The sequence below is a fragment of the Haemaphysalis longicornis genome, unplaced genomic scaffold (genome assembly GCF_048455015.1).
Source record: "Haemaphysalis longicornis isolate Haplotype H1 unplaced genomic scaffold, Haemaphysalis longicornis Haplotype H1 scaffold_5, whole genome shotgun sequence".
Classification (NCBI taxonomy): domain Eukaryota; kingdom Metazoa; phylum Arthropoda; class Arachnida; order Ixodida; family Ixodidae; genus Haemaphysalis; species Haemaphysalis longicornis.
Window position 1 is genome coordinate 81,284,218 of NW_027526385.1, and position 25,106 is coordinate 81,309,323.

Consider the following 25,106-nt stretch of genomic DNA (forward strand, 5'->3'; position numbering starts at 1 on the left):
TTCCGTGTGCCTTATCTGGTGCGTGTGAAACGAAACAGTTCTGAAATTAGTGTCACTTTGCAAGAGCGAAAGAAGTCACTTCCAAGGTAAGTATTTTAGATGCTGATGTTTTCCCACCTGGAAAAGAAACCCATCTGGACGCAACTTATTCTTGGTGGCCAATCTACTACTGACACGAATCAGTGTGTTCGCGAGTTGGAACTTGTCTATTAGACAGTTTTATTGATGCTTGTCCACAGTTCAGCCACAAATGTGATTGTGGCCGGGTTTCACGAGGTTTTTGTACTGCAAAAGTCGAGGGTGAAGTGAATTAGACCTAGTGTGTTGGAAACAACTGTGTATGGGCTCTATTCTTGCGGTGCCTTTGAAGGCATGTTTAAAAGAATAACTGCACACAAAAAAGAGTGGCTGCAGAAAATATTGTTGGTGACATGTACGTTGAACACAAATTTGTTCCCAATCATGTACATATGGACGGTAGCACGACAGCAGTGGGTCTGCTCAACCCCTATTTGGCGTGTTCTTGCAGAAACTTTTTTTTTTCCACCTGTCGCCCTCCTTTCTCACCTGTTGGCCAATCAGCAGCGAGTGCATCCATCTCCAGGCTTCACACGCATGTCCCAGGTGAAAATAACATTTTGTCTAGCTGGATTACTGAAACAAATTTCTTCTAGCTAGAAATGGGGAGAATTTCTAGCTAGAAATTCAGTTTCTAGCTCATTTCTAGCTGGTATTTGTCAGTCCAGCTGGAAGAAACAATACTTGCAAGCTGGAAATAATCGTCTCTAGCTAGACTAAGAATTTTTCTAGTTAGCTGTCGACTCCAGCTAGAGTTTATAAATCTAGTCAGAAATGAAGCTGGAAATTGTGATTTCTTGCTAGAAATGTTCTTGATTTTCACAGGGAGTGACGACAAAATCTTGGACATCTAAACTATAAGAACGTTTGTTTGAGCTTAAAAAAATGTAAGTTTGAGCATTAAAATTGCTGTAACCAGAGTATTTTTTTTTTATTTTTGAATAAAACTTGAGGTCCAGTAGCAACACAGACAGTTACTGCAGATGTGGGCTGAGGCAGCATGGGTCGCATTCTCCTGGAATCTCCAACATCACCGGGGTAAAATCACTTAAGTTTTGGAACAACAAATCGCACTATTTTTAGAAAACTCCCGGTTAACATTCCAAAAGCAAAACGGGGTGAGGAAGAAAACTGCGCATGCGCTCAAACCGCCGTGCGCGCACGAATATCGGCACAATATATATATATATATATATACATATTTTCGCGGGCGCTTTTATCAGGAGCAGCTGTGCCTATGAATTAAACGCTGAAGTATAAAAACGTTTCGATGGCAGCCGTCAGTATTTATTTTGCCATTTGGCGTGCAAGTCGCTTAATCGGCACTGCGCGCCTGTAGCTCCGCAGGACAATTTTTTAAGTACGCACTTGATGCGTGTATTCTGATCAGTCGCGCCATGGAAACAGTGCAGTAATTAAATGTAAGTTCCTTGCTCAAAATCAATGCATCTCAAACACGCGCGCGTATGCATGCAGTCGCACAGGCGCGCGCCTCCGCGCCGATCAGTTGAAAAAAACCGCTTACAAAACTGCGCAACACTAAATGAGAAACACCTCTGAGAACCAATGAGAAGCAGGCGGCCATGGAGGCAGTTCGTGCCAAGCTGGCAGGCGTCGGCCTACAGCTGTCGGCGACAAAGACCGACGCCATGCTGGTGCATCCGGATGCCGCCGCCCGTGGATGGACCCGGCGCCTGACCATCGATGGCGAGGAGCTCCAGTGGAGGACCAGGGTGCGGTACCTGGGGCTCACCCTGGACCACCGACTGAACTTCCGGCAGGCGGCCAAGGAGCTCCGAGCAAGGGCGCAGCTGGCCACAACAGCAGTGCGCAAGATGGTGGCCCGGGACAGCGGCTGCTCGCAGCGGACGGCCCTCCGGCTGTACAGTGCCTCGGCGGTGGGTCTCCTTATGTACGCGCTCCCACTGGTGACCCTGCGGAAACCCACCTGGCGGCAGCTGGAGGGAGACCACCGCAAGGGGGTCCGCGCTTGCCTCGGCCTGCCCCAGAGCTCACCGTGCGAGAAGACGCTGGCCGAGGCGGGGGCGTGGACCCTAGAGATGACAGCTGACTTGCGGGCACTTGGCCAGATTGACCGGCTGAGACGCGCCGAGGGGGGCGGTCCGTTGCTGCGGCGGCTGAAGAGCCACCACCACTCGCGCATGGGGCGCATGCTGATGCTCTACGAGGAGGTGGTGGGCCCCGTGGACGCGGGACCTCGTGGCCCCGCTCCAGCTCTGGCAGCTGACGTGCGGCTGGACCTTCCGGGGCTGCACAGCAAGCGGCGGACACCCCACTGCGGGCAACTGCAGCTGGCCCGGGGTGTCGTCTGGGGCGACCTAGACGGCCACGCCCTAGTATACACAGATGGCTCGGTGCGGGAGCAGCAGGGGTCAGCCGCAGCGGCCGCCGTGCTGGGAGAGGCCACCCGACAGGCGCGGCTGTCCTATGCCTCTTCCTCGGCCACGGCTGAGCTGGTGGGGGTCGGACTGGGCCTGGACCTGCTGCTGGAAATGGAGCCCTTGCCCGAGCGCTGCGCCCTGCTGTGCGACTCCCGAGTGGCCCTGGTGCGTCTTCAGGACGGAGACTCGCACTCCCTGTTGGTGCGTGGCATCCGGGAGAAGGCGGCACAGCTGGCGGACCGGGGCACTCAACTGTGCCTGCAGTGGGTCTTCGCCCACATTGGTCTGGATGGCAACGAGCGGGCGGACGAGCTGGCCGCCGGGGCACACGCGCTGCCTCCGTCGGACATGGTGGCTCAGGCGGCAGCGGACGACGCCCGCCTGCTCATCCAGCGACACATCCGGACCAAGCATCCGGACCCGCGGCTGCGTGTCGGAGGGGGCCTACCGCCTGTGCGGGCCTCACGCCTGCCTCGACGACTGCGCTCGGCCATCCTGCGCCTCCGAGTGGGGGACGTGTGGACGGCGGAGCGGATGCACCGTCTGGGGCGGGCGACCAGCCCCTCCTGCACCCACTGCCGAGCGCCCGTGCAGTCCCTGCCGCACGTGCTATACGAGTGCCCCAAGTTTGCGGCAGGGCGGGCAGAGCTGCTGGTCGTGCTTCACGGAGCGCGGCCACTTGAGGACCTGCTTTGGCCCCCCCGGGCGCGTGAAATAAATTGCCGGGACGCTCAGACGCGAAAGAGAGGAAAAGGAGGAGTGCGAGTGGGAAAGGCGAAGGGCGCTTGGCTTTTCCGCCGTTGTGCACACTCCCTGCGCTCTGGGACCTGCCGGAGCCGCCGGAGCTGTGCCCTCTGCGCTAGCCTGTGCTCATGTTACGTGAAGTGTTTCAATCGGCATGTTGTATTTCGCTTTCTGCGACGGCCGCGCTGTGGATTGAACGCCTAATCATTCATATTCTAACGAAGTTACGAGTGCTTCAACCGTGCCTGTGTTGGATTTCGCGTTCTCAACAGGTGTTTCCCGCCGCTTATGCACTTACGTGAAGCGGCAAGTGTTTGGATCCGGCCCGGCAATTTATTTCACGCGTGCGGGCAGGAGTGCCGCGTACGTGCGGAAGACAAAAGCCGTGGGAAAAAAAACCAACATATAGCAGGCTTCGCGACAACGGGCCGCAGAGCAGTTTCGAGCAGACGAAATTGAAGAGCGCGGCGGCCCATACAGAGGCGGTGCGGTGGGGTCACGTGGTGCAGTGACGCCTGGGCCGACTTCGATTTTACTTTTTATGTATAGGCTTCACGTTTCTCCGGCGGCGCCGTCTCCTAACTTTTTCTTCCTCCATGTGCGCGCGCCTGTGAGGCCGCAAGAAGAGCAAGAATCTAACCCGAAAAGACTGCAACGAAGTCAAGCCAAACCATGCCATGGTCTTCGTTGGGTAGCCAACATGGTAGCCAATATGGCGACAAACATCAAAGTGCGGTTGGCGTGTGTGAACGTTCAGGAAGAAGACGGCTAGAAGCAAACAGCTTGTAGCATTATTTCACATCGGACGCGTGTGCATCGCGTCATCGAGAAGTGTTGGAGATGTGTCTAACGCTCGCATAACTTGTATGAACCAGGCCGCCGCGCAACCCATCTTGGACCCGTCACCTCGCCGCTTCGAACATCTTTGCTCCTTCTGCTATGCTGTGTAACGAACGCCTGACATGGAAGAAAACGTGCGCATCACGTCATCGAGAGGTGTTGGAGATGTGTAGCGCCCGTCTAACATTTACAAATACAATCCGGGCCGCCGCCCGACCCGTCTTTCACCCATCACCTCGCCGCTGCGGACATTTTTGTTGATTCTCAAGGGAATGCCTCACGCCGAAGAGATTCCATTCTAATCGCGTGTTGCGGAAGGGTGAATGCCGTTTTGAAGTTGCATCGAAATGCGAATGGTGTTCAATCGGCCATTAATGCGCTCGATGTGTGCCTATGACTGGACCGTGCAGGTTTGACTTCAGCTTTTTTGATTGCATGCTGCAGCTATTTGGTGGATTCGCATTGCAATTTATTCGTTTGTTCTTAATCAGGTTACGAAAGTATGCATCGTTAAATTATTCAGCCAGATTTCTGTCAGCCAGAGGAATTTGCCTGTGTACAGGGGGGATTAAAAGAAATACGAACGGAGCACACAGCCTCCGACGCATGCCGCACCGTCTGGCTGCGCTGTCAGTAAACGGCGCGCATGCGTAATTCTTTCAGAGTGTTTGAGAGTGTGGCCTACTGTTAGTGGAAATGCTTGGTAAAGAAGGGACGCCGGCCATTTATTTTGGGGCGTCTTCTTATGCTCTGTCGCCACTGAACATATTCGGGAGCCAAGCTCGCAGCAGGCTGATTGCAGCAAGCGTGATGCCCTTGAACGATCACCCTACTCAGTGGCGACGCAGCGTGAAAAGACGCCTCTCAATAAACGATCGGGGTCGCGTCTTGATCAAGCATTTCCCATAAATATAGGCCACACTCTCAAACGCTCTCAAAGAAATGCGCATGCGCGCAGTTTACTGACTTTGCAGCCAGACGGTGCAGCATGCGTCGGAAGCTGTGTGCTCCGCTTTTCGCATTTCTTTTAATCGCCCCTGTACCCTGATAATAAAACGTGTTGCCATGTTTCATTGCTTTGTTTGAACTTGCCACTGGTTCTGATAGAACTAGTACACTCTGGTAGACCTACCAGACTGATAGATCTAATAGACGAATACAGACTGATGGACCTAATAGACTAATACAGACTGATAGGTCTATTAGCGGCAATAAGTATGTACGTGTATTAGAATTTGTATCAGAATTTCGGCAATAAAAGAAAAACAGTTAAAAAGTTTATCAGAAGTTCTTTTTTTTTTTTTTCAAAATTAGCTAAGTCCACCTTGGGTGGAATCGAGAAAAACGTCGTTTTTTGCTCCCAAAATAACGGTGGCAACTGCTGAAATAATTTTTTGCTATGGTGTAGAAACAAGGAAAGGATGAAGTTGAACAGTGCAGGGACGGGACTAAGGGCAGAGGCGACAAACACGGGCGCCTCTGCTCTTAGTCCCGTCCCTGCGCTGTTCAACTTCATGCAATGAACCAACTAGCCCGGTTACAAACCCTCCTAAAGGAAAGGATCTTATTTGAGCACTGAAATAGAAATGTGGCTGCATTACTTCCCTAAATGGTAAGTACTTGTAAAGTTCGGATCTGGCACACATTGATGTGACATGCAGGATTTGACCCATTTTGGATGAAAAGTTGTTAATTGCACAGGTCTTTGCGAGTGAATAACGGCTGGAAACATATCACTTAAGGGCTTTTTAAAGTAACCTGCACAAAAGTAGTAATATGACTCATTTTTCAGCGGCAATGCCTTGCTGCTCTGGAACTGAGGTCACTGGGTGTCGAGAGCACGATTGATGCGGACAGGAGTGTCTTCTTGGCAACATCCGCACTCTTCCTGTTCAACAGCTGCCTTTTCTTTATCTTGGAATATCCTCAAAAAGTCGGAAAAGTACTTCAACTCTTCATGCAGCTGCCATGATTCTCTTAAGCTAGAGAAGTCCCGTGATACCTTTAACCTTCAGGGGGGCTTACGTTGTGCTCGTACAAGCCACGCCTCTCTGGGGCACCTGAAAGATTCTTCCCTTTACCTGAAACTGAAACAAAATTTGACACCAAGAACTGGTGATGTGGTTCTGCTCGAACTTCCAGGGTTTGTCTGTTGGGGTTCAGCTAGCCTATATACTCCGCTTTAGTTTTCTTGGGTTACCCGTGCCGTCTTTTCGGATGCAGTGTTTTTGCCTTCCCACCAGGCACGGCTTCCCCAGGTTCTACTGTAATCATTTAGGACGTGCCCGATTTCTGTAGTGAGGCCTGTTGCATTAGCTTGTGAAAAAAAGACCGAGAAAAAAGAACATTAGTTTGTATCCTGGAAGTGTACGAAAATTGTCCAGCGGCATCATTTTGACGACGTTCTGAGGATGTACGCTGGACGGACAAACGGACCCCGATTGGACTGGCTGAGGATAAGATATGGACAACCTGAGGATGCTGAAATGTCCAGAGCCGGACATCCTGAGGATTTACCCAGGTTTGTTTTGCGTTATCTGGGAACACGTCACGAGTTTGTGTTTGCCGCTTCCGCACTGCCGTCGTTTTTTGCCGGCACGCCCGGCTCGCCACTCCAATCGGAGGGCCGGAGGGCGGAGCTTCTGCTCTCGAGAACGAACGACCCCATCGTTGGCGACGGAGGCGCCGTGATTCCGTCAGCTAATCGGGCAGCTGGCCGCGACCAAAGTTCTACACCGATTCCAGGCACTCTGTTTCTATTACTGTTTATTACCATTGGATGCGAAAACGCGCCGGAGGCACGAAAAGCCGACTGAGCTAGCCGCACGGTTGCTGTGCAGGCGGTGGCCACGGCCGCGAAGTTGCCCTTGCTGGCGCAGGTAGCTCGAGTGATAGCTTGTTACCGCTGCACGAACTTGTCCCAAAGTCCCGACCATGGTGGCTTACATGAGAAAGGAGTTAATGATGCGATGGCGGGTTGCATTAAAAATTGTCATCTGCACCGCTTACGAGAGCGGCACTCGAATATCCGCCGCAGTGCTAAGCCAAACACATCTGTAGGCGGACCTTTAGGCAGACCGGCCGGCTGCTCCCAGCGCGCGCCTTGCCACCCACCGTCTCGAGCGTCGCGCGTCGTTCTTTAGCCGCGGTAGCATTTGCACTCGCAGCGCCTGCGTCACATCCACGGTCGCTTTTTAATTAAGCGCCACACGAGATCAGTACGTGGGGGCATTCGTAGAAACTGCCGTCTATGCGGATTCGACAGTGCTACCACAGAACAGGGAGGATGTGCTACGGCGGCTCTGCTCTGCGATATCCCTCCGACGGTCACGTGGTCAGCTTTGTTCACACAAAATCCACAAAATCCATCGTTTCGCGGCACTCGCTGAAACCGAAACTGCGACTGGCCGCATTTAAAATGCCTCTAATTAAACAACCGTCGCACGCTGAAGCAAATGAGGTTTCTACAGGTTATAAGTAGGTCACTAGCTACTTATCGCAACAAAAAAAAACAAGATGCAAAATTTTTGTGTCAGTGCCACTTTAATGCTTCCTGCTTGATGTTTTTGGCTGCTGGCTTCCGCTTTGACTTTGGCCCTGGCATCATTTCAATCTCTTCCATGTCCTCCTCCTCACCGGTCGTGGCTTCGCCCTCGGACTCCCGTCTCCCAACGCCGAAACTCACCGAGGCGACGTGCCTCGTCGTTTTGGCAATCTTTGGTGGAGAGCAGGTTGGCAGCGTTTCTAGGTTTCCTCCGTGGCCATCGCTGAATCCGGCAGCAGGTCTTCATTGACTTTGCCTCGAGCATTCCTTCTCTTTGCCACCGGGCCCTGTACAGCGGCGGGCGCGACCTTTGACCCTCGACACCGGGTAGGGAGCTTCTTCGGTAACTCGACGGCTTCTGCCTCAACCTCAGCCTCGTCGATGTCCTGGTTCTTGCCCCTTGAAGAAGACTTGATCGGTTCGCTCTTTTGAGGTTTATCCTTGTTCACCTTGGCCGCAGAAGCCTTTGTCTTTCTGCCACGCTGCGTCGTCTTTGAAGCGACTTCCGTAGAAGTGGCCAAGGTCCTCTCCTCCGACGCTCTGTCGCCCCGGTTCTGAGACTGGTCAGCACGGACCCCCACATGCCGAGAAGTTGTTGGGCTTTGAGCTGTAGGAGCTTCTGAGCACTCTTCCACTGCGCTTACGACGGAACTCTACAGCTTCTTGTTCTCTTGGTCTTGAGACAAACCTTTTGCACCCTTCTTTCCTCCCCTAGGAGCCCGCACGTTCCGAGTGCCCACGCTGACAGTGCTGTCTTCCACGGCGTCGCTTGGCATACACTCCGCAGCTGGCAAGTCTTCGCGGACTTCAAGCTGCTTAGCACGCCCTTTTCCACGCCGATAGGCTCGCTCCGCAGCGGCTTTCTTCTTGCTGCTTGGAGGAGCTGCGCCCTTCTTGCCGCGACCTTTCTTGGCTGACGGTGCTTTTTTCTTCCTCCCCTTCGCTGTGGACGTCCTGTCCGCCTCTTCCTCAGTTTCAGACAAAACCTCTTCTGGTTCATCCTTACCCTCAGCATCAACCGAAACAGGCTCCTTGTCGTCATTGACACTCTGCTTGGAGGTTGCGTCGCTGCCTTCCGCAACAGGCTCTGCAGCACTGATTTTGTCTCCTGAACCATCCTTGGCTTCTGTTGACTTGCAATCCAATGCTTGCACCGAGGCCGTGACCATACTCAGATCGTCATCTTCCGGGTCGCTTTCCGGGACGAAGTAAGGCAAATGCGGCGGAGTCTCGACGACTGTGGTCTTCCGCGTGGGCGGGCAGTAGTAATCATTCTCTTCCTCGTTGTCAGACTGCGATTCCTCGCACAAAACGAAACTGATGTCAGCAGGCGACAGCAGGCGCCGCTCGTCTCCCGCATCCTTGGGCATCGCAGAATTGCCCAGGGAAGGATCGTCACCAGCTGGCACGACGGCATCTTCGGTTGCCCCGTTGTTCTTGCGAGATCCGTCTTCCGCACATGGCTCAGCCAGCTGCGAGCTGTCGGACTGTGTATACTCCAGGCTGGGCATTTCAGGCAGGTTGAAACTCCCGCTGGACCTTGATTCGTGGCTACTGGGCGTCTTAAAGTCACTCTGAGAAGACGGCTGCGTAGGAGAAAGAAAAGGTGGGGGTAGGGGGACAAAAAGGGAACAAAAGGCATTCAGTCAGACTTCACTAAACAGACCCGGATCGTAAATGTTTTACGAATGTTGGCCGTGAGAAAACGGAGCAAGATATAGAAAGGATGGTCAGTTTCTGTGACGCAGACATGCCAGGAGACAGATTTATACTTTTCCATTATCTATTCACAAACTGTCTTTACAAATGAAATGATGGCCAACCCATTCCATTAAAACTGGCTTTAATTAAGGTGCGTAGAACTTTCACTGAAAAATTTCTTATGTCCCTCACAATTTCAAGTAAAATGCCGATATAGAGCCCAAAAATGTGTAATGCAGCGGCACGTTGGGTGCAGGATGAGAATTCTAACAGCAGAGCTATTGTAGGCCGAGCCTTTTCACAAGTATGACGGAGGTCATGCGTAACACAGGGGTAAGAGTAGTAGCTTCCCAGACCCACCGACAGAGGTCACAGCAGCCTCACAGAGAGTCTCAGGGAGTCTCGTAGCAGTCTCCGGTCCCTCCTGCTAAGGGTGGGAAAACCACAGCTCTGCCATTTCAGCAGATTTCACACTGGGTGGAACTAGGGCTTAATATATTCTTTTTTCCGGATAGCCGTTTAGCACACCAGCATTGCCTGAACGTGCTAGCGAGCTTCCGTTAACACGGGTTCCAATTCCACTCATGCCCGGACCTTGCACTATGCAAATACTGCTGGAGAAAAGAAGTGGTTGGTTGGCTGGTTGGTAGCCTGAAACTATGGCATATACCCACGAAGAAGACTGGCCAAGGAATTGTCTACTAAATTAGGATTACTGCACGAGTGGTTTTCTTCCCTTTTCCTCTTTCCTACAGTTATGTACGAAGAAACACCCGTTGTTTTACGGTGTACCCGACGGGTTGTGCACTCTGGACTTTTTGCAAAACCGTAAAGGCCCCTCCTAGGTACCGTTCTGTACAGCAACATCTTTTGGTACAGGTGCGTGCTAACTATTGCAGCAGCCTCAAATGACACCTGTATCACGCCCACTGGCACAATAAAGATTAAACATTGAGGAGGTTCTCGTACATTTTAAAGTAAGGTTTTGACCTTAGAGATACGAACAGCTGAGTTTTGCGAAGTGCATGTCCCCTGGTGCACGTGAAAGACAGCTATTATATAGCGGGGTAACCGCAATAAATTTCCAAATAACTCGGCGGAAATAATTTCAATTTGGCGCTGAGCTTTCCGAAGTATGAAAGGGGCCACCACACAGTGTTCACCCGTGAACATTGCATGTATACAAACAGCTTTGCCAGTTTCAATGCACGATCCAAATACCACATTAAAGGGACACTGAAGTGATAAGTAAACATTGCGGGATTACTAGCGCAAATTGTAGTCCGGAGTCCCCAGGCCATGTTTCGACCACTCTTGGCACGTTTACGCGATTTTATTTAGTAGAAAAATTAATTCGAAAATGCTGTCCTCTCTTTACGCTCGCCCATTTTCTGTGGCGTTTTCGTGTGACGTCGGGAGGAGCCGAGCTCGCAATTGGCTGCGCTACTGCACGGCTCCCCGGCCTTCAGGCAGAGTCAGTCGGCCCAGCGTTTTGTCCGCCGGCCGCCGACGGGTCGTCGCAATTCGTTCGCTCAGTTGAAACGAAGCCAGGACACGTTTGTGAATGGAAGAATGTGCCTTTCTTTACTTGGTTAGTTTGTACACTGTATCTAGCTCCAAGTCAAGGTCGCTTCACACAAAGCGCTGCACAAGCGCACATGCGACGCTTCGCTGACTGGTACGCCAGTAGGAAAATATAAGACCTCTTGAAGGCGGGAGAAGAGTTAGCGAAGTCAATATAGGTACTAAGGAAATGATATCAACTGATATTTTTACCGGACAGCGTAAAACTAGGGTGCGGGAAGCACTTTTTTGCGCTGGGCGAACAAGCACAGCGGTCAGCAGCACGACTAAGCATCTGCGAACGCTTTTCCGTCTAAGAAATGCAATTGCTAGACGTGATATATTGTGGAAACTTGGGTGATACTTACTGCACGAGCGCAAAACAACAAATAGTCACCTAAGCTGCTTGAAATGCCAAAACTAAATAAAAGTGTAAACTGGTTATACAATATATACCAGGGTGTCGAACCGGAACCGAACCGTAAACCGGAACTGAACCGATATTTTTGCCGGAACTGAACCCGAACCCGAACCGTTATTTTTTGAGCGCGCTGAAACCGAACCGGAACTGAACCGAAAAAAGAAATAACGGTTACCGGTTCATGCCGAAACGGTTCGACCCTCTGTTGTTGATATTGCACAGTCAATGCAATTCAGGCCTTTTTTTCTTTCACGTACCATCAACTTCGTACTTGCTCGGGTACTTTCCCCTCCCGACAATTGAACACTATCACGCTCTATGTAACAACAGGGGAAATGAATTAGCACCATTGTAGCAATGATCTGTTGCTGCTGGAGGCGCGAGCGTAGTGCAAGCTGACCAAACGAAATGTCATTCTCGGCAGCTTGCAGGGGATATAAAACGACTTTGCCCTTCCCTAGTTGCGACTTCATTGGAGCAATCAGGCTGCAGGAGTGCTCCACTGCGCAACAGCGAAAGCTCACACCCGATGTGTGCAAACTTTTTGCATTTCATAATTTGTTTAAAAGGACCGACACCTGCAAATTATTAATACTTGACAAGTGTGACCGCAGGAGCTGCTCAGTGGCTAAGCCGTTTGCTAAGCCGTTTGCCCAACTCGCTACATTGCTTCTACTGCGACTCGTTCCGGAGGGGAGTACTGCTGTGGACGAATTAAAGAGCGTCTACCCAAAAAGTCCCATCTCATGCTCCGCGTGACAAATTTCCCTTTCATTTTGTAACCGCATTATCTGTTATAAGATTCCGCAATGTAGCACACGGAACGATGGTAGGGGTTCAGGCGGTACGATGACATACTGATTGTAATGCACACTTTCGGTATCGCAAAAGGAATTGCAGTGGTCAGAGCAATAATGCAGTGACTGAGCATTAACTAAAGCTTACTTTTAACAAAAGTGTGGCTAACACATTCGATAAGGTGACAGCTAACAAATTATTCAGGGTGACCAAATATTCTAATTCATTGGTAGTATTTATGTGCCTGTTGTAGGATTTTTCTGTTTTGTTACAAATATAAAAAAATGTGCGCCATTGGTATTAAGCGCTGGTATTTGAACGCGCCAGTACGCAGGACTAAATTTAAGGCTTCAAGGTTAGCGTGATGGGTGATTGCATAGCGACGATTGCGATTTCAACAAAAAAGGAAAGGACAGAAAATATATCCCACCGTCATATGTCTTGGCGGTGGCTTTATGAATAGTCGCTGGTACAACATAATGTCTGAGCGAGAAAGAAGGTGGTAAATCGTCGCCACTTCATTTGTTTTTCTAATATCTCGTGATTGTTTAAAGTTTGCTTTGCAATTGCGCCACTGCCCTTGGGGAACAGCAGAATTTTGAGTTTTTGTTTGTGTTTTGACTTGACGGTCGTTTTAAACTAGTAAATGTTTTTTTCTAATTTCAGTGATAATTCAACTCGTCGAACCGGTTCGCGAACCGGTTCAAGCTCCCGAACCGGTTCGTGAACCGGTTCGGTACGTGATTTTGTCGAACCGGAACTGAACCGGAACGAAATTATTTCACCCGAACCCGAACCGTAACCGAACCGGTATTTTTTTCGGTTCGACACCCTGATATATACCTTATATTACCAAGGTCAGCAGAGCCCGCCCCGTAGCCGAGTGGTCTAGAGCGCTGGGTATGTCATGGCAAGTGTTTTGCAAGTCGCAAGTTCGAATCCCCGCGGGTGGGTGCTTTTTTTTTATAAGTTAACTTTTTCTTTTTCCGCCATGTTTTCTATACTGAGTTCACCTTTTTTTTGGGCCGCAACGTTCATTGATCCACGAACTAGTTCACAGAACGCGTGCAGGCTGGCACTGGCGCGCTAGCGAGTTCTCGTTGGCGTGCTGTTTCCATAAGCACCGACTGCTTGCGGGCAGTGGGCACAGGCCAGAATCAGCAGACCCCTGGCCTGGTGCGAACACGCTTTTTACGATACAGGCATGAGTGAGGCAAGCTCCAAATATGGGGGAAAAGCGCATGGCATTTGAGCGTCTGCGGGGACGCGGAGGGCGTTCATGCACTGCGTAGGCCTCGGCTAGTGAATGCTACGATTCCAAGCCGTCCTGGGAGGCTTATCTTACACATTTTACAGCAGACAACATGGCAGAAGCGCGGTACGATGATTACTGAGATATTGAGAATGCCCATCCAACAACGCCATCGGTTGTGTTTTACAGAACCGAAACCGAAACCGAAACTTGTTTGATTGCTAACCTTGGGCATCGTCCAATCACGGTGCTCCCTCCTCCCAACGTCACAGCTTTAGTTGGTGCGGCCGCCGCAAGCCGCGCATAGTAGTTTTTCTTCTTTCGCGCTGTGTAAAATAATTACCGATTTGTCAACCGGATAAACGATGAAAAGTGGGCTAATTTGAGCCAGTCTACGCAGTGCGAGCAACAACGGGAGCTTGACAAATTCAATTCAGTGTCCCTTTAAGGAATAGCAAAGACTATAGTATTATTGTTCTAGCTGGAAACACAAGTTTTTAAATACACCTTTTCAAAGCATGTTGCAGCGTTTCAGCGTGGGTCATTGTCCTGGTTGCCAGCATTTGTTTCGGCAGCATGCGCAAGGCTGGCAGGTCTAAACATGCCGCTTTCAAACGTTCTCGGGCCCTATCAGAGAAATCGTTTCGGTTCAAGGTGTCCTAGCCGATGCCGTTTCATTTGGGATAGAGAGCGTATATTCCACAAAAACCTCAGCCAAATTTACTTTGAACGAGCAATATGTCCCACCAAACCAACTGAGACATGACTGGTAACCCCGTGAAATGCGTTGTTTTAAGGGGGCACATGGGTCTTTGATCAAAAACTATGTTTAGAGTTGTGCACCAGTGAACAGTGCACAAATCCAGGCGTGCAATAAGGCTAACATCATCATTCTATCTGGTCTGTAGCAGAAGTTACGACTGTTTAAAATTTGGGCCTGGCAGGCAAAGCTAGTTTTTCTGGTTCCCACCTATTAGACCCAAACTTCAAACGGTTGTAACTTCTGCTACAGACCAGTTAGAATGTTATGCCTTATTGCCCTCCTTGATTTGTGCACAGTTCACTGGTACCATCTTCAGCTGCATCCCTTCAGCAGTTCTTTTACAAGGCTGTCAAAAAATCAAATATACAAATCCGAATAAATTTGAATGTAGTCGTTTTACACAAAAACAGATTTTATATCTGTGGAAGAACGTCCAGGGAGGCAAGGGAGGAGGCCGTCGTCGATAGAAAGCAGATATATTTACACTATTTACATAGAACGGTACTGTGAGCAGCCATCTCGACGCCTCGCCTAGTCGTCTTCGTCGTCTTCGTCTCTGGGTCTGTTGCGCGCGCTGCTTGCGTCGTTTTCATCGTCGTCGAAAGTTCCAACATTTTCCCGGCCCACAAGGGTTCGTACGAGCGGTGGTGGTATCTAGTCAGTTTGCCATTCATGTCCATCCGGTGTCTGAGTTTCTTTTTTTTCTTATCTTTGGTCTTTTCTTTCTCCGGTACTTCGCCTTTCTTCTGACTTTTGATCTGTGTTTCTTCACGATAACTACGCCAGGTGATGAGTCAAAAGCATAACATTTCTTGTAGTTCAGAGTGCGCACTGTCTTCAGGTGTAGTTTCATTGACGTCTTGTCTTTGCACCCGATGCACCAGTCCAAACCGTGAACGTTTACATCTTTTCCTGTGTGAACCTCCGCAGTATCACATTCTTCTGGCTTCTTCGATTTGCGAACACATCTAGTAGCCTTCTTAATCATAGTTGTCATTATGCCAGCGGCAGCATTTTTATCTGGGCTCTTTCCTGGAGAAGCGGATGTGCGGTCTTTCGCGGCGTCTCTCGAGCCGAAGTGAAGGGGACCGGTCGTCCAATGGTCCGCGATTTTACGAAGACCGCGTTCACTCCTGTCGCCGCCACAACTCTCCGAAACATGGGCAAGCTTGTCTCGTAATGAGCAATCGTAATTGTCCGATGAAGGTTTCCTTACTTTACCGTGGTGTTCAACGTTTTCTCTCTTGTAAACGTCTTTCTGCATACCGTCTGCAGATCTCGTCGCCACATACCTACATGCAGAAGAGGTTTCAAGCGCTTCAGTCGTGGGTAGTTCGGCAGTGAGACCTCCTGAAGCCAGTTCCTCCTCCAGGGTGCTTTCTTCTGATGGGGGTGGAGCCAAGATACAATGCGGTGATTCTTGCTGGGTTTCAATGAGCTGCTGGTGTGGTGTTCCCAGCAACACGGCGTCTTTCGTACCGATCGAGGGAGGCACATTCGACTGGCGTATCCCAAGCGCCGTCTCAGCCGAGTGGTTATTCATAGAGGCGTATGTCGTCGTTGGACCAGGGGATGTAGCCAAGCTTGAAGATGCTTGGGTTTGATGACCTATTACTGGAACCTCCATCGATGTCGTTGAAGTCGTGTGCTTCACGCAAGTTCCGTTCTCCTCCGCAGGCTCTTTACTCCCGCTTGTATTACTCGACTCATATTTTCGTAGCGGTTGCCCTCTTTCTTCTTTTACGAGCTGTGGGTTCTGAGGGGCATGTCCTTTTCGTCCATGAAGTCTCTTTTCGAGGTAGCGAATAATTCTATACGCTTCTTTAACGGACTCTAAGGCATCGTCCTGTTGGCCGTCGATTCGTGTTCCGCATGCAAAGGCTTCCAGCTTCTTGCTGATTGCAGCAAGTCTGCCGGCACTGTGCTGGAGCCTGGCAATCGAAACAGCGGCCCCGACGTCTTTGGTTTCCTCTAATGTGGGCGTAACTGCGGCGATAATGTTCTCATTAAATTCAAGAAGACTTTTCTGGGCAAGTAGAAGCCGGTTCACCTGCTTCGACGCCTCCTCCTTCTTTCGGGGTGAGCAATGCGGTCGAAGAATTGAATCCCGCTCCATGGCTTACCTCGTCGTGTCGCTTGACGTCCCGGGTTTCGGCACCATGTGGAAGAACGTCCAGGGAGGCAAGAGAGGAGGCCGTCGTCGATAGAAAGCAGATATATTTACACTATTTACATAGAACGGTACTGTGAGCAGCCATCTCGACGCCTCTGTTGTTGTTGTTGTTGTTCCTTCACAAAATGGCGCATACCCAATCAGGGGATCGGCCAAACATCAGTTGCTAATTCGAATGAGATTGCTGCCTAGGTGGATGATTCAAGGAAAGTTAGAAAATTTTGGAAGCTTTTTCTTCTTGTTTTTGAGGGATCGAGATTGGAAATTAGTCAAAATTGAAACAAAATAAATAGAGAAAGAAAGAAAGAAAGAAAGACGAAGAAGACGAAGAAGAAGAAGACGAAGAAGAAGAAGAAGAAGACGAAGAAGACGAAGAAGACGAAGAAGAAGAAGACGAAGAAGAAGAAGAAGAAGAAGAAGAAGAAGAAGAAGAAGAAGAAGAAGAAGAAGAAGAAGAAGAAGAAGAAGAAGAAGAAGAAGGAGGAGGAGAAGGAAAATAATAATTATTAAAAAAAAAAAAAAAGGCAATGGAAACGTTTGGAGGGCTCTGGTGAGGTTCCAGAATGAGATACGAATTAGGTTGTGAATCTTTTGGAATTTTCTATGAAGCGCAGAAGAGCAGAGCAAACATCCCGGCGGCCATATCCAGTTTCTGAAGCCCCAAATGATAAAAGAACCGGCACTGATAATGCCAACCCCAGGCGATGAAGCGGCACCTCAAGGAGCTGACGTCTGAGGCTTGAAAATCGTCGACAGGACAAAAGGAAGTGGTCCACAGACTCTTCTTCATTACAGTAACTGCACATGGCAGACTGCGCCAGACGAGACCTGTGGAGGTATCTGTTCAACTGGGGCACACGACATCGAAGGCTCGTTACTATCACCTCCAGGTCGCGTGAGGGGCACCAATTCGGTTTCCAGGAGAATTTGAGATGACAGAAATCTCGCAACGACAATAGGACTGATTCGTGCTGCCTTTGCAGTTTCAACAATCTACGGAACCTTGCGGCGGCTAATAGAGGCGTAGTCTCAATGACATCGACAACAGGCCCGGAGAGTGCTACCCTTGCCAGAGAATCTGCGGTTTCATTAAAGGTGATTCCCGCATGCCCAGGGACCCAAAGAAGGTCGACTTCAGTAATATGAGGTGGCAGAAGTGACCGAAACGTCCGTAGAAGAGGTGTGTCTTTCGGAGAAGAAAGGGCTAAGCCTACGGATAGGGAATCTGTAATTATGAGTGGAGACGATACCGATATGTGAAGCTTTCGTAGTGCCAACACTATTGCCAAGAATTCCGCATAGAATATTGGGGTAAAATCGACCAGACGAACCGAAAAGTACCAATTTAGGGAAGGGGAAACTATACCTATTCCGGATTTTTCATCTCGTTGAGAAGCATCTGTATAAATGATAGTATCTTGCTGAATTGTGGCCAAATGATCTTCTAGGATACCATTGAGCAGTCTGGCAGGTAACATTTTAGCATTTTGGGGAAAGATGTTCCGGAAGTTGACCGTTATCGTATGACCCCTATCATGAGATGGAAGTATGTTATTGAGCGCAACCCCTAATGGAGACACCAAGCTTTGTGCTAGAGTAACTTGCGGTCGATAGGACCTGGGCCACTGGGCCGCCAGAAACACAGCTGGCTCAGCTACAAAGATAAATTGTGCCCTGCTAACCCCCCCGCCATAGGCTCTCAAGAAAGTCTCCACCGTAAGTATTCGAAATCGGTGATTCAGAGGGGGAACTCCGGCTTCCAAATAAAGTAACGCATTAGCTGCATGTTTAGGTAGCCCTAAACAGCAGCGCAGAGCCTGGCGTTCCAGAAGAACTAGGCGATGGAGCTTATACGTAGCAGCACCCGAGAATAGAACACACCCGAACTCTAAAATAGGCCGCACGTACATATGGTATATCATCAGAAGAGATTCACGGCGCATTCCCCTCTTTCTATGACTGAGGCGCCTCAATATGCCAACAGCATGTGCTCCTTTAGTAGCTATACGCTCTATGTGCGGACTCCAGTCAAGTTGGCTTGTGTATACTACACCAAGGTATTTTAAAGAATCAACCTGGGGTATGATGTGCTGACGATAACAGAGAGAGATATTAAAGGAAAAAGTGGACTGAAAAACTAGCACAGAGCATTTCCTGGCATTTATAGTGAGAGAGATGCTGTCTAACCAGGAATCTAAAGTATTCAGATACGACTGCATTAATACATACAGTTCGTGTATGTCAGAAGCAGATGCGAAAAACGCGATATCGTCAGCATAAACATAAGTCTGGACACCCGAAACCAAAGGGACCGAGCTTAACAGGATGTTAAAAAGAACCGGCGAAAGGACAGCTCCCTGTGGTACACCTCTTTTCTGCGAGTGCCGAGAGGAACAAATGTTACCCCTCACACACCAGAACTGCCTGTCCTTTAGGAACTCATACAGCCATGCTATAATGTATCTCGGGAAATTTAATTTCTGTAAGCGAGACAATAACACCGGATACTCCACGCTGTCGTATGCTTTTGCTATATCCAAGGTCACTAGAGCCGCAACCTGTTTATATCGACGGGCAAGTTTTATACGACTTTCAAGGTCGATGTGGGCACTCCAAATAGAACAACCTGGGCGAAATCCAATTTGGCTTGGGCTGAGGATATTATACTCAGACAAAAATTCCATAATTCGGTGAAGCAAGATCCGCTCAATTAGTTTTACTACGTTAGAAGTCAGAGAGATAGGCCTGACGTTATCAACAGCGAAGCCCTGACCAACATTCTTCGGTATAGGAAGTATTTTTGCTATCCGCCACCCATCGGGTATCCAAGCATTCCTGAGAGAATAATTAATCATACTGAGCAAGTCATCCGGTGCCTGATCGTATAGTAGTTTTAACATTTCAGTAGTTATATGATCCGGACCAGGGGCCGCAGCTGGCATTTTCGACATAGCGTCAAAAAGCTCCGCATGCGTAATTTCTGCGAAGTCCTCTACCCCTATAAATGGAGGAGACGAGGTAGCTAGAGAAGACGAAAAACGAATTTGCAGACCCCTAGCTATCGACTCTAGAGTCTCGGAGATTTCACTGGAAGATAATACTATAGAGTCTGAATTTTCAGATTGGGAAACCACTTTCCTTGACCGAAGAAAACGAAAAAGGGCCCGCTTATTATTGGGTTCAGAAAGAATTGAGCAGCGGTGACAGTCATAGGCCTGTTTGGCATTAGAAACTGCTCGTTTGAACATCGCGGAATGATACTTATAATTGCTCCAGTTCAGCGGGCAATGATTATAGCAAAGCTTCTTCCAGGCTGCCTTCCTGCGTCTAAAGCAACGTGTACATTCTTCATTCCACCAGGGGCTAGGTGACACAGCTCCCCTAGATCGTACTTCAAATAACGAGGACTGTGCCGAACTGGTTAGGGCAGTACAAAGACCCGTCACCCGTTCAGTTGTGTCTTCTGCGGACAGAGAAGATATGGCCTCATTCAGAGAAATTTGGAATTTCTTATAATCTACAAAAATGCAACTTCGCCGTACGAGAGAGCGAACAGGGCACTGAATATCAAACAATATTGGAATGTGGTCACTGCTTGTCCCGGTGTCAACAGTAGACCATGAAGAAACTCTAAAACCCCTAGAACAAATAGTTAAATCTAAAACCGATCGAGTAGGTCCCTGTATGTAGGTAGGAGAAGCCGAATTTATACATGCCAAATTGTTGTCCGTAATCCAATCTATCAAGCGAAGACCGCAGGAATCCGTTCGGTAACCCCAAGAAATATGGTGGGAATTAAAGTCTCCCGCAACAACAACGGGAGGTACAGCCGCAGCAAGAGCGAGATCTAGGGGTTCTGAATCGATAACCCCTAGTGGAAAGTAAACGTTCGCCACAGAGAAAGGAAGACAACCAGGAAGTCTGATCTCCAATACCAAAACTTCACAATCTGATCTTCGAAGCTGGAAGGATACTTTGGCCTTATGAGCGAATTTTGTTGAAACTAAAATCAAGAGGCCACCCCCTCGTGAAAGTCTGTCTAGTCTGAATGTGTGGTAATTACATAAGCTAAATCTTTGATTGCTATTGAGCCAGGTTTCCTGAAGCAAAATTAGATCTGGATTGAACTGGGAGCTTAGACAAAGCAAGTCCGCGAATCCGGCTGTAACAGATCTGCAGTTCCATTGGAGGACTTTAAGGGACCCTATGACTCGGAGAGACCCGCCGCTGCAACTGCAGCGTCTAATATGCTTTCTTTGATCACTGTTCGCGGTTTATTTTTCTTGTTCTTTGGTTTTGGTTGAGTGCCTAGGGACCCAGTACCCGGAGAGCCCGATCGTTTACTGGAATGAGAGATTGAACCTAGAGGCCAACTTTGACATTCCATGTCCGAGTCTGAAGTGGGGGAAGCCGGAGGGAAGCACTCCGAGCCGGTTTTGGGATAAGACGAGGAGCCTGCATCTGAACAAGGAAGCTGCTCGGGTTCATCTCTTGGGGGTGTGACAACCGGTACTTCGTTAGCGGAACTGGGGGAAGAACACTCTGCTGGGGGTAACGAACTGTCCGCAACAGAGGGCACCTGTTGAATGGTATTTGGATGAGAATTGAGCTTGGCCGGAGCCAGCGGCAGGAATGGCGCCATCTGAGCCACTACCGTCCGGGACACACACTCCGTGATGCTAGCTGTTAACTGAGTCACCACTGAGGACACAACTTTCTCCACAGCCGCTGCTATAAGTGAAGCAAAAGCTGGGTCAGCTAGCGAAGGCTGTTGAACCTTGGACACCGCTTTGTCGACTGCCGCAACGATGGCGTTTATCACTGCGGGCTCGGTCAACGATGTAGTCTGCTTGGCGGCTACTCCAGCGTAACCATGCGCCCTTTCTTTAATAATGCTGAACGCTTCCTTACGTGAGCAGCGGCGCTTTTCTATGATGTCAAGCACTTGGGCTTCTTGCGCCCTCACTGGACAGTTGGAGTAATCCGCTGGATGACCAGCGCCGCACAAACAGCATTTGACGTTCTCAGAGGAGCACGAGTCGACTGAATGGCTGTCACCGCACGAACGGCAGCGGATAGACGATTTGCACGCCTTTGCAGTGTGGCCAAAACGCCAGCAACTGAGGCACTGAAGAGGCCGAGGAGAGAGACGCTCGACTCGGTATACCAGAGGCCAAACTTTTATCTCAGTGGGGCATGAGGAGCCCACAAATGTGGCGATCACGGACTCAGTTGGGACCCTGTTGCTCTCCACGACGCGGCTGCAACGGTACACTGATGTCACTCCTGCCACCGCAAACTCATCTAGAATCTCGTGCGGAGTCATCTGGACATCGACACCACGAATAATGCCCTTCACGCATGCCAGGTGGGGGGGGACAAATGCACTCACCTGGTGAGAAGCGAATGTTGTGCATTTGAGGAGGTCTGCCACACAGGTCTCATCTGATGACTTACAGAGGACGCCGCCCTTTCCAAACGGCCGAACCTCGGATATTTGTTCAAACCTCTCGGTAGCAGCCCGAAGCGCCGCCTGCACGATCCGGGGGTTCTTTAGCCGGATGGCTCCGCCGCTCACTGGGACCAGAGCTACCGGGATGCAAGTCACTCCACTGCGCTTCAGAGTCTCCACCGGCAAGTCCTGAGGTCGAATGGAGGCCGCCCAGGGGGAATTCCCCCCGCCCGGCGAGTCACGAGACATCCCTGCGCAGCTAAGTGCATCTGGAAGGCAATAAAGAGGAGCGAAAAACGACCAAAGAAACAAAAACCGCCTGACGGTTGGCCGATCACCTGAAACACCAAACCTCTAGGGCGAAACTACGTCCTAGCCTCGCCTAGTCGTCTTCGTCGTCTTCGTCTCTGGGTCTGTTGCGCGCGCTGCTTGCGTCGTTTTCATCGTCGTCGAAAGTTCCAACAATATCTACAATCAGAATGACGAACTAGATATGGCCTCCAATTTTCATCATCATAACTGCAAAAATAATGTTTTTTGGTGTAAGGCCAGTGTTCCCCCTTAATTAGTCAGGGTTCGTATGGGCTTGAAAAGCAAAAATTCAAGGGTTTTCAAGGGCTTTCAAGGACCAGAAAAAACATTTTCAAGGTCCCCATCTTATGTTTTATCTGGGATTATTTACAACTTTTTCAACAAACTGCAAAATTTTGATATTGCCTAATACGTAAGAACATTATGCACATTTAGATAGGCGCTATGGGTTCATGAATGCTCCCCCAGCTTTATTATTTTTTTTCATAGTTTATATTTAGGGGGTTTTTCTTTTTCTTTGGTGTTTTGCTGAGGCTGTTTGATTTCGAAACTTAGTTAATGTTGCCTGCATCTCCTGCTTTGTCAGCAAGAGTATCAGCTGAAATTAACTCGGCAAGTGTTACTGCAAGGCAGGATGAACTATATACACGCTCACAATTTGCACGTAAAAGTAAACGCAGATGGAGCGTATGAGGCACAACAAACATGCAATGAAAGGCCGTCCACAGACTAGATAGAGAACAGAAGCCGGCTTTCACGGGATTGTATCGCGACATGAATTCTACTGAGGAGCGCTGCTCCCAAAGTTGCCTCGTAATAATGAGAATCCACAACTCGTAATTTCACGCAATACACTGAAACTTGATTGTTACAATGTTTCTTTACATTTTTAGCACCTAAAATTCACGACACATTTCAAATTCTTGTGAAAAAAGATAGGGCCATTGGTTATCTCCAGAAAAATCAAGGGTTTTCAAGGACCCTTTAAAAATTCCGGGACTTTTCAGGCCTTGAAATTTACACTTCTAAATTCAAGGGTTTTCAAGGTTTTCAAGGACCTGTGCGAACCTTGAAACATTAAGCTCTGTTGCAGGCGACGGGTACACTGGCAGATCGCAAGAACCGCCATGAAGCGGAAGTGGCATTGTGGCCGGCCCTGCGCTTTTTCCTATGGCCATACAGGAGAACCGCTAAAGCTCCGCCGAGCACGTTTGTTCTAGGACGGCAGTGAGGGCGATGTGTTGCACGCACGATTGCCCCCACCGGCTGGCCGCGTTCCGCCGCTCACTCACCAGCTGGGCTGGCTGGAATGCCTGGCCGTAACGGCCACGCTCGCCTCAATTTCGTTTTCAAAATATTTTTTTTTTTAGATGCAGAGCATCTGATTCACTCGCCTTGTCCCTCCGGCGTCGGCGTTGTCCACCCCTCCCCCATTCTCCTCGCCGCGCCAGCTGCGCTCTCCGTCACTCACCCCCTCTCCTCTCCGATAGCGAACACTCTCTCGCGAGGGGCATTGGATTGGATTGGCTTGGCTTGGCTTGGATTAAAGTGGATTGTGTTGGATTGTGTTGCATCATAGCCGCGGCAGACGCGCTGGGGCCGGCGCATGTGCAGTACTCTCTCTTCCGCGGTTTCCCCTCCTTCGGGCGTGCTGCGCATATAACCGGTGTGCCGTTCTCCGGTGCAGCAACATCCACGCTTGGCTGAAACACCTAGAGTCCACGTCGCTTTACAAGTACGCCAATGTCGTCATCGACTGAGACCGGCTTACGCAGTCCCCTCAACGTTATGCGCGCTATAAAACGCGGTCCCTTCGCCGCTCCGCCTATGCGTCGCATCTACACAGGGGTTCCCAAGAGGGGAAGTGGGAGTTTTTTATGGCTGTTTGCACCACAATAGGCGTATTTCAGCTGTCTTATGTCATATCTTGCAGTCTTTTTAGGGGGAATATACGAAAATAATGTTTTCAGGAGGTTGGAATTTTGAGTGCAGTTGGTCTTTGCAGCCAAGCGCAAGGGTCAAACCCACCTTGGCAACTTGCTTCCCGTCCGCCGTGGAGGCGCAAGCGGGATGTTCCAGCTCCCCGTCCACCCGCTCGCTGTGGCAGTCGACTGTCGAGGAGTTGGAGTGCACGACCGCTTCCACAACACCTGCCTGGTCCTGGAAAGGGACACACCAGAGCTCTGTAACTAAACCTCTGGTCGTCATTCGCGCAGTGCTGAAAGTTTGAACACTAGCTGTGTTGATGGGTTCAACTTAAATTGAGGACGACTCAGCGAGAAATGGAACGGAAGCTGATAGGTGTAACATTAAGGGTCAAGAAGAGAGCGGAGTTAGTCAGGGAACAAACGCAGGTTAAGGACATATTGGTGGAAATTAAGAAGAAGAAGAAATGGAGGTGGGCAGGGCATGCAATGCGAAGGCACAATAACCGTTGGTCGTTAAGGGTAACAGAGTGGATCCCTAGAGAAGGCAAGCGTGGCAGGGGGTGGCAGAAAGTTAGTGGGCAGATGAGATCAAGAAGTTTGCGGGGATAGATTGGTTGCAGCTAGCGCAGGACCGGGATGAATGTAGATCCATGGGAGAGGCCTTTGCCCTGCAGTGGGCGAAGACAGGCTGCTGCTGATGTGTTGATGCATGTTTTTTTTTTCTTTCTTTCTTCATCGTGGAGTGGCCTGTTTAGGTCCATGCAGGGCGAGAGGGTCTCTTTCATTGGCCTCCAACTGCTCTTATCTTGCACTGCCCAGGTCCACTTTGTGGCACCAGATGTTCTTTTTTTTGTTCCTCCCATGTGTAGCTTTGCATGGCCCATCATCCACCCCGAGGTGCATACTACAAAAACCTGAGCAAACTGGGCATACTGTCACTATTCGACAAATAGTACTACTTTGGTACTGAAGTGATTCCGAAGCTATATGCTTGTCCTCTCGGGAAACTTGCATTTAAAATGCCACCGTACGGCAACAACATAGGCAATCCGAAATTTGGCAGATAATTTGCTGCACTGTTACGTTTCAGTACTGGCAAATGTGCAAGGCATGAACAGTGCAACGAGCAGGACTG

At 49.7% G+C, this 25,106-nt stretch overlaps 1 protein-coding gene across 3 annotated transcripts in view; it reads right to left on the minus strand.

Annotated features, from left to right (window-relative positions):
* Positions 1-7,579: 7,579 nt before the first annotated feature.
* LOC144138509 (uncharacterized) overlaps positions 7,580-25,106 on the minus strand; it is a 32,164-nt gene continuing 14,637 nt past the window's right edge. For all 3 annotated transcript variants that reach the window (XM_077670830.1, XM_077670831.1, XM_077670832.1), the window contains 2 exons: positions 24,072-24,203; positions 7,580-9,194 (listed from right to left, as the gene is read on the minus strand). In XM_077670830.1, coding sequence (XP_077526956.1) covers positions 8,262-9,194; positions 24,072-24,203 — 1,065 coding nt within the window. In that variant the 3' untranslated portion in view covers positions 7,580-8,261. The remainder of the gene's footprint in view (positions 9,195-24,071; positions 24,204-25,106) is intronic.